The following is a 15,783-nucleotide window of genomic DNA, read 5'->3' as shown; positions in this document are numbered from 1 at the left end:
GCTTAAGAAATAAAATAGAAGACATTAGGACTAACTGTAGCATTAAATATTAAACTATTCAAATGGTAATTGTCAGTGAAAATCACCTATAAACTGAAACAGCTGATAGCATTACTGCTTCAGTAGCTAATTAGAAGGGGGGTGGTTACACGCAACAGTGTGAGTTTAAGAAAAGTCTTTATGTCAAAGCATGTTTTAATATTATTTGACTATTATGAGATTTATTGTATACAGCTGAGTTGTTTCAATTGTTAATCAGTGGTTGTGAAAATAGTTTGCTGAAAAATTAGAAAAAATTGTTTGATATTTTTATCATGGTTTCATTAAATTGAGCCATGAATAATTTTAAAGACAGCTGATTTATAGTTGAAACTATTTTGATCAATGATCAGATAACAAAGATAAGCTTTGACTACTTTTGAAATATTTAAATTTTGTAAGGACATCAGTTTGCATAGTGTTTAAATAAGTGGAAATTTTAAAGGCACTCAATTTAGGCTATCACGTTACCATGGTTACACCTTTGCACGTTATTTTGTGTATCTCATGTAAATAGATCTGTGAGTCACTGATAATTATTTGGTTTTTTTTTTGTTCTTTTGGTAGTTCCGTGCTTAGCTGAATTTAATACAGTTCACACGGCTTGCTTTGGTTTTTATATTTTAGTGTTTGTGATTGACAGTGATTGAGCATTTCTTATGGAGTGCTTGCCTTTTTTGTCATAAATGATGTATGTTGGTAGTGCTTGAAATATAAATACGTTCTTTTATTACTGTTTAATAAACAGGAATTTTTATGCAAAGGAGACTTCTTGGTACATTTAAACAATAAGATTCGGTGAGCTCTAGAATATTTCTATTAAATAGTCAAACAAATGTGTTTAAACTCTTACAAACTAAGTTACTGAGGTTACCAAGGACAACGTAACAGTTTATGGCTAAGCATAACATTGACTGAACACTATTTAATAACAATAAAAATAACATTCTGCTGTCTCAAAATTATTTGCGGTAAGGAGCTTTACAGGGGATGTGTTCACTGCCAAGTAGAATCTTTCTAAAACATACTTCTCTCATCCCACCCTTTGCACAAATATAAAATCTATTCCATATACTAATGTGTTTGGAAGGATATGATTCTTGAATAAAGCTGGGATCGTTTATGCTTCTAAATGGAAGAAGAGATTTTCCTTAGACTTTACCATCAGCTTTCTAGCAAGGCCCCACCAAGAACTCTCAGAAAAATGTCAAAATTAGGCTGTACATGATTCATCCTACTGAATTTAAGCCTTCTCTCAATACACTACAATCATGAGATGCCGTCTGGTTTATAAAGTGTTTATACATCTGCAGTCTCATTTGATGGTCAGGGTGGTCCTGTGATAAAGGCAGGAGAGGACCAGTGCTTTGGATAGCATGGTTTTTAAGTAGCAGTTCTGGGACCCAACCTAGGATCTCATGAATATTTTGTGAAGTACTTACTTTGTGAATTGTCCAAAACACATTTTGACGTTCAGACTGGTTTCTACCTACTGATCAGTCCATTTTAGAGTGACCTTCTCCCATACATAGTCAGGCAACCAGTGATCATAATTACCATTTATCGAGTGCTTACCTTGTGCCACTCTCCATACCTCATGTCATACAGTTATCATAGCAAGCCTGTGAAGAAGGTATTGTTATTCCTGTTAACGGATGAGCAAACTAAGACTTAGAGAATTTAACTAACTTGTTCAAGTAAACCAACTAATGCTCAGAGAAGGGAAAACAATTTAAACAAGAACTCAAGTAAGTATAATTAGAAAGGCACACCTTTCAGAGGAAAATCCCATGGCACATTCACAAGCAAAATATTAAGTGTTTGAAATTCTACTATTTATTTTTACCTCCAAATGGGCTATGTTTTATCTTGGCATTTTTGTTTTTGTTTTATAACACTCTGGTAGAACTATAGTTCAAAAAATGTTCACATTAGACAATAGCATGCTTCAGATATTGTACACATTAAATATTTCAGGACTGTGGCTCTACTGAAGACTTTAATCTAAAAATGAGATGATGAATTTTTCATTCCACCAAGTGTGAATGACCTTGGTCAGCTACGGATTTCAAGTAATATTGTGTTTTCAGCTATGAGAGCAGCCTGCTTTATACAGGTAAAGAGTACACATTTGGGTAGTGGTGGCAGTGGTTTTCATTTTTAATCTTTAGTACAGAAAATAATGATTTTATAGCTGAGCATCCATATCTGAAAAAAAAATACAAGAGCCAATTTGTAAGCAGGCTTCTGTGGGACTCCCCTTTTAAGCCTGTACCATTTTAATACATTGTACTTTTTGCATTAATTCTTAAAGCAATGGAGCTGTTATTTCTTCATGTGGTTAACTAAGGCTACATAGTTGAATTAAATATAAAGTTATTTGTGGCAACATAACTACATCACTTCAAAAAGCTACCTTCAGATAATTTGGAACTTTTTTCTTTTGCTAAAGAGGCTACTGTGTATTTTCTCTTTATTTTTTGTGAAAATGACTCCTTGATGAGTGATCCTGGCTTCTATTGTCTTGAATCTGTGTAATCTCAACTGCAGAAGCTGAAAATATATTGTTTTCCTGGAGCTTAGCTTTCTTATTTTCGGTTGTGATTATTGACCTACCTAACTACCTACCACTTCTATTGCCTGGTTACCAGGCAGAACTCCCACGATTGTCAAAATACCATCGTAGGATTTATATTCAAATGGTTTCTTTTTGTTTCATGCCTTTCACTTGGAGCTGTACAGTGAAAGCATTCTCAGGAAAATATTAAGACCTTTTTGGGTTTTGTAGGGGTTTTTTGGTAATGATACTGTAGTTTGGGTCAAAGCTCTGAGCTATTTTATACCAATTATTTGCATAAATAACTTTAAAGGGCTCATAAAAAAAAGAGAAAAGAAATGCATCCAACAATATAACTAGAGCATGTTGCATATAGAATTCAGTTGACCCTGTTGTGAGAGGAAGATTAAAATTACAGTCTTTTCAAAGGCTTTAGTACAATTGAAAAATATTCATACTAAAGCTGTGCCTTTGATCATAAATTATAAGTCCCAACATCTTCTATTACTGGATATTTTTATCCAAATAACTAATATTTTGAGTAGTATTTTACTTGACAGTAGTATTTAAAAATAGTCTTTTTAAAAGAATTAAAGAAGGACTTTCTTATTATGTCAGTTTTTTGTAAACTCATGATACTTTTATACAGACTTTCTCTAAAATTGAATTCCATGTGTTATTTCTGTGAAACTGCTCTTTCTGATGCTTACTTGTGTGCTTTAATATAAATTTTTTTCTATGTTTTCCTCTTCTTTAACCCAAGTATGTGAGGTAATAGGAATGTTTTTTTGAGAGACTTTGGAAAGTTGAAGTTTGCCAGATGTTCTGTGCTAACCTAGAAGTGTGCATTCTCTGGGTATCAGGACTGTGTGAAATTCCTTCCTGTTACTTTGACAGAATGAATGTTTGCTTTTGGGTCATTTTGGTGTCGTACTTCTACTCTGATCAGAGCTTGACTTTTATTCTGTATTTAAATGATACTACGGCATCCAGAAAATCTGGCAAAGAAAATGATATTTTGATGACATTTTTCACAGGGCTCAACTGGAATGAATTATTACATTTTAACCACAGCCCTAATAAACAGCTTCTTTATTTCCTGTGAAAGGGTACAATATTTCTTTGTCCAAGAAGTTGCCTGAGTATATGTATTGTTGAAGTGCTAAAAAGCTGCTTTTCTCTAAACTTTAGCTGAGACACAATGGGATTTTCTAAGCATATACTATTTCAGTGTGACTCAATATTTTATGATTATAAAGAGGAATTTAAATTCAAATTTTGAACTAAACATTTTTCATCTTAAATGGAGAAATTTCATACAGTAGTCCTAGTTCCTTTTACAGGTTAATCATTTCTGTGTAACTTCCACTTATCCACCAAATGATCTGCTTTTAGATTTAGATTTTGTGTTCTTACTATAATCTTTGACGCTCCTCCCCCGGCTATGATTGGGCCGGCCTAAAGGAATTTTTTTCTAGGTTCACAAACATGAGTCTACTTTATTAAATAGGTATGTTTATTGATCTGTGTTTCTAGAATAGGTTGGGTTGTTTTTGTCACCCAAGAAGAGGGGAATGCTTTTTGTTTAAATCACAGATCCCTAGGTGCTAGTGATGTAAATTAATGAATAGTAACATATTATCCAATTAGCTTTTGTTAAGAAGCAAAATGAAGTATTTTTCCTAAACCCATTTCTGAACTTGTCATTGACATTATACTCTATCAGTTGCTGTTGATACATTTTGTTAAATAGGAAGAGGGATGTAGCACTGAGCCAACTTCCTGATGGAGCCTTGGGGAAGGTCATGTTTTGCCATGACCTGGGCATCATTCTTGAATGTTGTTATTATTGGTAGGGGGTGCCCTCAGGCCGCCACCCTTCCTCTTCCCAGAAGTGCTCTATGGCTGGCTTTCCAGCTCATCTTCTTTAGAACCAGGACTCCCAGGCTCTGGTTTATAGGCTTGATGATGAGTTACATCCACAGCCTCATATGTGTGGTGAAGACTACTATCTCACCTTCCTCTGACTACTTAGTGTTATTAGTTGTAGTGGCCCAATTCTAATATGAGTATGATAAAGTCTCATAGAAATTGCAAACTTAGAGCTTTAAGCAACTAGGATTTTGTGTCACGTAAAATGCTTTACACATTTCTTTTTTTTTTATTTCTGTGGAATCTTTGTTACTGTTTTAGCCATCTTAGCTATAAATAACTTCAAGGACAACCCTGTTGGATGTCGAGTAGAATCTTTATTTCAGATAAGTGTTTATGCCAGCATACTTTAGGCTTGACTCTGTGCTTTATTTTGAGTATTAAAGAAAATGATCTGTTTTCCAACACCTGCATAACAATTGGCCTGTATCCTCTTGAGAAATGTTGTTTAATAAACACTGTAGCTTTATCGTCCAGAGGCTGTTGCCGGATGCTGTTGCCAAATGCTGTTAATTAAGAAAAAAAAAGTTTTTTTTTACAGGTTTGTGAAACAGATCCACTCCTCTCCTTGTAATGGCATCTTAGCTTGAAATCCAGGAAGTAATGGTGTATGGTGTCCATATCCATGATTTTCTGAATTGGAGAAAAAGTGTGGAAAGCATCTGGGGAAAAGGAGGCTCTTTACCAGCTTGTTTCCTGTAAGCTCAATTGGAAGACCTTGTCCGTGCAAATAGATTTCAAAATAGAGCCTGCCCTTTGACTGTCTCCATAATTACATGGCTTGCTCTGTATTTTATTTGGCAGTCAGAGCAGTTAACCCCTGGAAGGAAGGGGCTGATGGCATGGGCAGCTTAGCTCCCCAGACATGTCCGTGGGAATGAATAAAGCACTGTTTGGAGAAGCTCATAGCTAAAAGCACACCAGAACTCAACCAAAACTTTTAAAAAGCAAGTTTAATAATGTCTGTTATGATTGGTTTAAAAACTTACTTTGTCCTTATTGTGTAGATTGTAGAGAGGTATTAATTGTTTTTTTAAAAAGGGGAGTTGGGGGAGTTCCTTGTTGCTTTGATGTAATCAACATCTGTCAACAGAATGAATTTGCTTCTGTTTAGTTCCAAGGGCCCTTGTCCTTAAGCTTTGCCCAACAGTATCTGCTTCAGCCTGGGGCATTCCCCTAGCTGTTTTGGGTTTTTTTCCCTTCTTTTTCTTTTTCTTCTTCATCTTCAACAGATGCACAGGTTATTTCTTGTGAAATGTGAGCTTCTCTTCTGCGTTATCGTCTCCTTGATATGGGAAGGAACTTTCTTTCTCATTTACTCTTAAAACATGTACCTCTTACTACTAGATTATAAAAATCAATGGGAGTTACAGAGAGTGAGGCAGACTATTTAATTTTCCTTTCACGACATTCGTGCAAGTTATCAAACCTATCAAGCGGACAGTCAATGTTTTAGGTCAGGAAATATGAGACATGGCTGCATTCGCCGTGCTGTAAGAGCCTGTGCTCCTACCCTGGGTAATTGGTTGGAGTTCATGAACTGTGATCTTTCTGTGGTTCTAAATCAGCACCTTGAAAATGTATTTCTGTGGTACAGTCCCTCCTGAGCCTACTGTAGGAAGCAATATTTCTAAACAGCTAAAAATATCTTGAATTGCTGTCACAAGTTGCTTTTTTTTAGAGTTAATGTATTATTTTAGCAAATCCTTTGATTTAAAATTAAAATCATCAATGAGTGTAAGAGCCATATTTGAAAATGAATTAGCAAAACGTTGTTTTCTCTTAGTAATCATAAATCATTTAAATCTGGCAGGCATTCCTCCCTTCATCCAAAATAATTGCCTCCATTTGTAAAATCAATTAGATGTTGATATGCTATAAATAATAGTTTTGTTACTAGACTTTGACATTTGCTGATCATTACGAAAAAATACATTCAGCAAGACATTTTACAGGGTGTCTTTTAAATTACATATTATCTCTGGTTGACATTGTTGGCTAATGTAAAGTGATACAGGCTACTTTATTGTGTTGTTTTCTATCCAGATACTTGAAGCCTCTGAAACATACCATAACTGAGGATTGATGGCACTCTGGAGGGTGAAAGTGCTTCCCTGGAAACGTACAGTGAAACATAGAGGTGTTGGTAGCCCACACTTGAGTACAAATGTACTCTGTTCAGTTTTACAACTGCTTAAGATAATAAGCATTAATAGGCATTTTAAATGTCTCTTTGGAAGTTCATTCAGAACTCTCTCTTAAAAATACTTGTTGACCAAAAGAAAACTTGCATTTCCGAGGGTAAAATCGGCTTAATTAAGGGTCATTAGTAGAGGTGCACATAAAAACCCAGGGCTCAGTGGGTGAAATGGAAGCTTTTCATTATGTGGTATAGAATGCACGTGCAGATAACAATTAAAATGAACCCTGAGTAAGAGGCCAGTGAATATAGGGCATGTCATGTGCAGCAATATTAGTTATTTTAAATGCCTTCTTCCCCCATCATACTTGAATTCTGTAGTCCCACCTTTCAGACTTAATCTGTAAAGGGAAATAAAATGCAGCTTTTAGAAATTGATGTTATTACCGAATATGAAAATATTTAAAACTGTAACCTAGATTTACATTTCAAATACAAATTTAGAATATGAAAAATGTGCTGCAGGATCCAAGGGTCATGTAGCAATTTCAATAGACATTCAGGCCGCACAGCGCGCTCCTCCGTGAAAGGAAAGAAGCAGTTGCTTATAATTTTTGACATTCAGCTCAAACTAGGAGCTAATAGAATTTTTATGACACTGAAAATAAATTCTTGTTATTACCTGTGATAACAGTAAGTATTCTAGTATTCATAACTGATAACGTATAGATTTACTGCCTAAGGAAACCTTATAGAGAGTTTCTGTTACATAATTGACAGTAACAGCGCTCGCTATGATCATGTCTTTTAAGATCAAATTAGTCCAAAGCAGCTCCTTGCTGATCTGGGGTTCTCCTCTTCTGAGGTTTCTGATGATTTCCTACTGGCATCTCCTAAACCTCAGATTAGTCAACTTAACCCTTGTTTCCTAAAAATAGCTTTAACAAAAGAGGGTTTGCTGTGAGTCCTGGGTGAATGATGGTGCCCAGAAGACCGAGGGGCCAGTCCCGAGGCTGATGGAAACCTGCCTGGTGTCCCTGCCTCTGATGATGGACACCATCAAATTAGCTGTGTAACATTGACAGTAGCAAGTTGGAAGTTCATGTAGTTATTAGAAGGTATCAGCAGTTCTTCTATTTAGTTATTTTTTAAATTGAAATATAACAGATGTATAACATATGTGTTCATTTTGGATGTACAAAGCAGTGCTTTTACAAAGAAAGGAAATATATAGGAAATTCAACAAACCTTTTCTAGAGTGATCTATAGCAGATAATGTAGTTTGTGACCCTGAGTATAATTGGGATGGGGGATTTTAATTTTACTCCCTCTGCATTTAGAAAATTTGTTAATTGCTATTGATGAATTACACTATGATAAGCAAAATTGAGGATCTCCCCCCCGCATTTTTTGTCATGTTAATTGAGAGCCATTATCTTCTAAAGGCACATATTGATGTAAGACCATTTCTTCATTTCACCTGTGAAAACACTAAATTGTTGTTTATTTTTTCTGGTTTGTAATGAATAGTTAGTAGAATAAACACGGCATGGTACCTTATTATCCTGTTACTTTGTGACAACATTTATAGGGTGTCTTTTATCAGATTGAAAGAAAAGATTTTGCTTCCAATAAAAATGTATCTTATGGAAGTGGAGTTGCTGAGAACACTACAAAGCCATAATTGTCAACAGATTGGACATGTTCAGGCTGTGTTCCCAATGTTTAAGTCATGTGTGGAGGTGCTTGCCTCTTTCTGGTAGTGAGCCCATTATTTAGCAGAACAGGTATGTTGGCGACACTGTTCATTCTAGAAGTGAATGTCTGAGAAGCCTCATTCAGATCTCCTAGTAGAGACCTGATGACTTCATGCGTTGAGTTTAAGAACATTGGAAAGATTCCCCCTGTAATGACTGTGTACTTGAACTTGATAATACTGATAAAGATGACCTCTCTTTCATGTTATCAACTGCATTGAAAAAAATCTACATGAGTCCTAAAATTGATCAGACTCTACATCGTCCCATTGCCTGGGACATAACATGACAGTCAGAAGCTGCTGAATGAAGGCACACATGTCAGAGCTAAAAGAGACCTCAGGGACTTCCCTGGTGGCGCAGTGGTTAAGAATCCGCCTGCCAATGCAGGGGATGGGTTCGAGCCCTGGTCCGGGAAGATCCCACATGCCGCGGAGCAACTAAGCCCGTGCACCACAACTACTGAGCCTGCACTCTAGAGCCCACGAGGCACAACTACTGAAGCCCGTGCGCCTAGAGCCCGTGCTCGGCAACAAGAGAAGCCACCGCAATGAGAAGCCCGCACACCGCAACCAAGAGTAGCCCCAGCTCACTGCAACTAGAGAAAGCCCGCGCTCAGCAACAAAGACCCAACGCAGCCAAAAATAAATAAATAAATTTATATTAAAAAAAAATAGACCTCAAAGATTATGAAGTTCACTCGCTCATTTTACTAAACCTTCTGTAGCAGTTGATAGTGTCTGTGAAGTGCTCAGCACAGAGTTTGGCACCAGTAGGCTCTCAGCCAGTGTTCACTGCTGTTGTTACTGCCCGAGGTCACACAGTTAGCTCCTGGCAGGACCAGGAGCAGAACCTCTAGCTCCAATGCGGTGTCATTCGGGCCCATTTTTCAGCAGGAATATCACCATCTGTTATAATCGAATGTATTTGTTTGCTTCTTGTCTGTGTCGCACCACGGAATATGAGCTCCCTGAGGCAGGGACTTTGTCACCTGGTTCACCTCGTGTCCAAAGCATGGCATGTAGGAGGAGCTCAGTAAGTAATTGTCAAATAAAAGAATAAGTAAATTTCAAGGCCCACAGGTAAACATGTTGAGTGTTGAGAAGGGAAAAGAAAAGACATTAACATTTATGGGGTGCCTACTTTTTTATTTTTTTGGCCACACCACGTGTCTTGCGGGATCTCAGTTCCCCGACCTGGGATTGAACCCAGGCCATGGCAGTGAAAGCCTGGAATCCTAACCACTAGGCCACCAGGGAACTCCCCCATGGAGTGCCTACTTTTAAAAGATGGTTTAGGGATATGTGTTATCTCAACTAACATTCACAACCTGGTGGTGAGGAAAGCACTACTATTCCCATGTAATGGTGAAGAAAGTGGGGCTCAGAAGTTTTGGTAATTCAGATCTGACTTCAAAGCTTGTGTTATTTTCACTACCACAATGCCTCCCAGTTAAATCAGTTCTAAGACTTTTCATGAAAAATACCTTCATTCTGAATGTTGGCTGGTTCCATGATGTTTATTTTTTTTCATGATTAAAAAAAAATTTCTTTGAAATTGAATCCCTGAAAAAACACATGCTATAGCAAAGCATACCAGCTACTAGAGCCCGTGCACACTGTTGAAAGGCAGATTGGAGTGGCAGACACAGCCCTGGATTTGGACTTCGAGGACTCTAGCTGGGGCCACCAGAGGTGTGAGCCTTTGTTCCTCATCCATAAACTAGTGACATCAACAGCTGCCCGCCTCCCTAACAGCACTGGTAAGACTTAATGTGTGTGGAGCACCTAGCACTGTGCTTAATTAAAGAAACTGGCCATTAAGTGTTAACCACTATTATTGTTTTCTATTTCTATTAGTGTTATCGTTATTAATAGTCATCATAATACATGCTTTTCTCAGAAGGGAAACACTTGGGAGCTTGTCTTTGGTCCTACCTAGGGATGCAGTTAGGGAGCCCAGAATCATGGATTGATTCCACCTGAGCCTTTCCTTGGCTTTAACTGGGACCCAGATTTTTCCATTCTGCGTCCACAGACTGCCCAGCCAAACCTCTACAGCATGTATTTGGTCAGCAAAGGGAGTTTGGCTTGAGAAAGAGGATGGATTAGGTCAACCCATCACCACTTTTGCAAAAGAAAAATAATAATAGTGGTAACTTTTACTTGTTTTGTGAGGCCTTTTACATTTTCAGAGTGTGTCCTTGTGTGTTGTTAGCTCATCTTTTTCTCATGCATGACAGAGCAATATACTTCATGAAGGCAACTGGACCTGCTTTCCCGCAGCTTTGGCACTCTGGCAGAGTTACTTACCTTTGTGTGCTTCCGTATCTTCAACTGTGGAATGAGTAACAACAGTTCACAGTTTACAGGGTTCTCAGGAAGATTAATGAGCTACCATATGTAAAGGGCCTAGCATAGTAATTGATGCACAATAAGTTCTCAGTATTAGAAGCTATAGTGAAGCCCAGGGTTTGTTTCTCATTTTACTTTTCAAGTATTCTTGAAGGAACTACCATTTTGGGGGGCATCTACTAAAGGCAGGGCACTTTCACAGACTTTATTCCAATTAATTCTCACTTGAGACTCAAAACAAGACACTTGCTCAGGGCCACACAGCTACCAAGTAGTAGAGCTGAGACAGAAGTCCAGGCTTCTGCTTTCCAACCATCTGCTTTTACTAGGAAACTACCCTGCCCCTCATAGACAGTTAACATCCTGGGGCTGGTGGTGTCGTCTTTAGGGAAATGTTGTACTTCACAAGCTTTAGGGAACATGTACCTGCCTCTATTAAGCAACTTTTTTTTTTTTTAAAGAAGTGATATTACTGGCAGCATTTTGTCTGGTATTTGGAATTATTTAAAATAATACCTGAAACACCTCTGTAAGTTTGATTCAACAATGTTACTTTCAGCTTTCTGGAAGAGCATGATTGAGTGAAACTTAGGACACTGAATCAATGACTATCGGGGTTTGTTTGCTTCTGTGCCTTTTTCCCATTTTTCCTTTCTCCCACTTAGAGATCTTGAGTTTTGGGGCTAATACTCACCTGCAATTTGTGTTTCCATTATGTTTCACAGCTGAAAGATTACTCTAGGCCAGTAATTCTCAAACTTCAGTGTGCATGAGAACCACTCTGGTGAGGGATTGTTAAAACACAGATTGCTGACCACATCCCAGAGTCTGAGTCAGTAAATTGAGGAGGGGCCCAAGAATTTGCATCTTTTCCCCGTGTGATACTAATATGCTGGTCTGGGTACCACATTTCGAGAACCAGTGCTCTAGACCGGGAGTCGACAAAATTCTTCTCTAAGGGGCAGGTAGTAAATATCTTAGGCTTTGTGAGCCATATGTTCTCTGTCACAACTATTCAACTCTGCCACTGTCGCTCAAAAGCAGCCATGGCTAATTGTAAGTGAATGAGCGTAGCTATGTTCCAATAAACCTTTATTTATGGGCACTGAAATTTGAATATTGTATAATTTCACGTTACAAAATATGATTTTTTTCAACCATTTATAAATATAAAAATCATTTTTAGGTTGGGGCTATATAAAAATAGGCAGCAGGGCAGATTTGCCCTTTGGGCTGTAGTTTGCCAACCCCTGACATGCAAGTATGGCATGTTGGGGATTTTTAAAACTATTGTTTTAATTATAAAAGTAATGCAAGTGAATGTTTTTAAAAGTCGATCAGTATAGAAGAAAACAGAAGGAATCAGGAAGTCTTCCTCCCCACCCCAGCCCCAATCAGATACCCCAGAAATAACCACTATTGCTGAATATCAATTTTCAGAAAGTTTATAGGCATATACAAGCCTGTATAAATGTATAAGTTCTTTTTACATGAGCTTTTTACATAAGCTCCTTTTAATGAACTTTTAATATGTACTGCTCAGCATTTGCTATTTTCCTAACAATATATTGTGACCTCTTTCATTGTCAATACATAGAGATGATTTAGCTTATTCTCTTTAATACCGCTATAGTTTTCTGTTGTATAGCTTTACCATAATATATTTAACCAGTCCCCTACGGATGGACATTTGGATTATTTCCCATTTTTTTCTACCACAAACAGTGCTACAGTTCATCTTCAAACATCCATCATTGCATACAGTAGAGTCCTAGGAGATGAATTGCTGAGTCAAAGGATGTGTGCATTTAAAATTTTGATAGATATTTCTAAATTCCTGTTGTGGGTACTTTAGGACCCTACATTCGTTTCCTGTCAGGGTTACACCCTCCAGTTTTGCTATTTAGTCTTTATCTGACTCGAGCATTCATTACAATGAATTTCAGTATAATGCCTCGCTGCACATGAACTTAACACAGAGTAGTAATCCTATCGAGGGCAAAAAGTGCAGCTGGTAATTTGTCCAGGATTCGTGAAAGGAAAATGGCTTTAAAGAACATAAAGCCACCCAAACAGTGCCCTGAATCTAGGGTCATCCTGGACATGGCTGCTTTTAAGGTACCACAGCAGAAATTGCTCTTTTTATAGACCTAGTGTTTAGCAGATGTTTCTATATGTTTTTTACCCACTAGAATAGAGTTTTCCATTGTCAAACATTTATGTAAACATACTATTAGCTAATAAATATGCTTTGCTACTATTGTACTAGAACTCAGAATACCACTGCTTTCCTTTCTATTCGGGGCTTTTTCTTTTTTGTGCCAATAAAGGATTATAATAATGATCTAATAGACAACAACGCAACATCTTAAAATGTAGCACTAAGTAGTTTTTTTTTTTTACTTAAGATATGTCTATTTCTGCTTCTAGGTTGTCACAGGATTTTCTCTTCATCACTCAATCATATCTACTTACAAAAGCAGTCAAGCAGTCAACAAAGAAGAAATTTCTTTTTCCGAAGACAAAGAGAGATTTCACACAGTATAGTTTTGCCGGCTGCAGTTTCTTCAGCTCATCCAGTCCCTAAGGTACTGTATTGCCTATTATTTTTTTGCTGCTTTTTCCGGCCAAGATAAAGGTTAACTGCAGAAGCAATCAAGTGTTTTTGCACCTTTGATTTCTGAGGTGTTTGAATTATAATTTTTAAACTTGATCTGTGATTTAAAACTGTGGTTTGGGAAGTTTTAACATCCTGCAGTTCTATAATATTCATTTTTTAAAATAAAGCACTGAGCTTATAACTGCTTAATTCACTTAGAATTTAAGTTTCTATCATTAAAATTTCCATATTAAATTTCTACCATGAAGATAAGATTATAGACAATCTGTCCATTTTTCTAAAATGCAATGTAAAGGAGGTGTGGGGATCGTTTAGGAAGAACGAGAATAGGTGAAAGAAATATAGATTTGTCGCAAAAGTCACCTGCTTTCCCTCTTTTTCTGTTTTTTTGTTGGTTTTTTTTTTGCAGTAAACCCACATTAAGTATATCATACTCCCTGAAGGTGAGTGGCCCATTTTTGTGCCAAGGGCTGACAAGACAGGCCACCAGAGCCCAGAGTATGTTTCTGGTATTTCCTTAGTAGAAAAGAAAAAAGAAGTCTCCAGAGAGGTGAATGTATTGTTTTAGAATTTCAGTGACAAGCCAACAGTCCTTCTGCCTGTGGTTGTAACCTGGCCAGATTGCAAAGAGAGAGGAGGCGGGGCTGTGGGAGACCGGGTGTGCTTTGTGGGTGCTGGTGGTAAAGCTGTAGCAGAGAAGATGCTCACCCCGAGCTCGGCTGCTGCAGCCCAAGCGATGGCGTTACTTGTGTCAGAAAGGCCCATCTGAACACAAGAACAAGTGAAGGTCCTTAAATCCTGCACGATGCAGTTCCCAAAGTGCAGAGCCCTAACCTCAGCCCTCCCAGAGATGCTGTGATGTCCATTGAATAGCATTATCTCTCTCAGCTTCCTGTCCCCAACTGCTGTGTAGCCTTACTGGGTACTGCTCAACAAAACTTATGTAGCAGTTGCCATAAATAGTTTGTAAAGAGCTGTGCAAAACCTTGGGACTGAAAGGAGCTCTGTGTGTAAGGTAGTATTTATTTTCTGAATACTGCCCATGGATTTAAGTTAGTGGTGGAGAATGTTCTCCAAGGGTGATCAGAGTTGAACATTTTGAGTTTTAGAGGAGGGGGGAGTTTGTTTGTTTTTGACAAATGATGGAAGTGTTCAAAGTATTTTTTATGTACTTGAAAAAAAAAGAAAGGAAAAGGAAAGAGAGCTGTTTCGTTTTGTCCTCTAGTTCCTTCTTAGTTTGGGTACAGTTGCAAAGTGTAAGAGAAGTGCATATGTAATAGGCATCCGTGAACTTGACAGTCAGCCTTTTACATATATTCATTGGGAGAGGGTGTTGTGAGCTATCCTTTGCATAAATTTATCTTTGTGTCGAGGAGATGAAAGTGCTCTTAATTAACCATTTGGCAATTGGGAAGCTTGGTGCTATTTGTTATCAATGGCAATAGGCTTCTAACGGGGTTGGAGAAGGAAGAAAACTCCTGTTTGTTTTGACCAGAAGTCTCCTTCAGTCCAGTGTGACTCAAAGCACAGAAAGGTTAACAGACCATCCAGAGGCAGCACTAACAGGCCATGTTAAGTTCAAAAGGGCAGGGGAAGGAACTGGGGGCAGCCTGGAGGGTCTGTTGTGCTGGCTTCAGAGGTCGGTGCTCCGGCAGGAAGGGCAGAGCTCCATGAAGCAGGAGGCTGTGTCCGAAAAAATGATCCCATTGTCATGCACTGGGTTCTGATCTTCATTTTCAATCCTTTTTCCTCAAGCACATAAAGAAGCCAGACTATGTGACGACAGGCATTGTACCCGACTGGGGAGACAGCATAGAAGTTAAGAATGAAGATCAGATTCAAGGGCTTCGTCAGGCTTGTCAGCTGGCCCGCCATGTCCTCCTCCTGGCCGGGAAGAGTTTAAAGGTGGCGTCTCACCAAGCCTCGGAAGACTTACATAAGGGGCAACAAACCCTGCTCCCCTTTTTTCCCTTTCCCTTTAACTCTTCTTTTGTACACATCTAATTTGTTAAAATTAAGTAAAGCCTTGGGATAGGGGAAAGGGATCGTATTATTTCTGTGTTTATTCTAGAGATAATTGAAAATACAAATTTGATGTTAAGTAGCAGAATTCTGGAGATACTTGCAGCACAATCGGCCTATCCAAGTTGATCCATGGCAGATGGCTTTGACTTTTCCCCTCTTACTCCTGCCTGTAGTTTCTGCTTTTATTCCCCACATTATTTCCGTGTGCCTGAAGAGTTGCTTTGCCTCATCCTTTGTCTCTTATTTTCTTACATTGGCTCTGCAAAGAAAGACAGACCACATACACTAAGCTATAGGTAATTCAGCAATGTAATTGTGTACAACTATCTTACTACAAGATTTAGGTCTTTTGGAATAAT

The 15,783-nt window shown here is 38.0% G+C and overlaps 1 protein-coding gene across 1 annotated transcript in view; it reads left to right on the top strand.

The window, feature by feature from the left end:
* METAP1D (methionyl aminopeptidase type 1D, mitochondrial) overlaps window positions 1-15,783 on the top strand; it is a 78,309-nt gene that overhangs the window by 47,478 nt on the left and 15,048 nt on the right. Inside the window, 2 exon segments of the mRNA XM_029226059.1 lie at window positions 13,210-13,367; window positions 15,155-15,304. Coding sequence (XP_029081892.1) covers window positions 13,210-13,367; window positions 15,155-15,304 — 308 coding nt within the window.

This window comes from Monodon monoceros, unplaced genomic scaffold (genome assembly GCF_005190385.1).
Source record: "Monodon monoceros isolate NGI ecotype Baffin Bay Population unplaced genomic scaffold, NGI_Narwhal_1 Super_Scaffold_16, whole genome shotgun sequence".
In the NCBI taxonomy this organism is placed as follows: domain Eukaryota; kingdom Metazoa; phylum Chordata; class Mammalia; order Artiodactyla; family Monodontidae; genus Monodon; species Monodon monoceros.
Note: the sequence above shows the minus strand (reverse complement) of the source record. Positions and strands in the feature narration are given on the sequence as shown.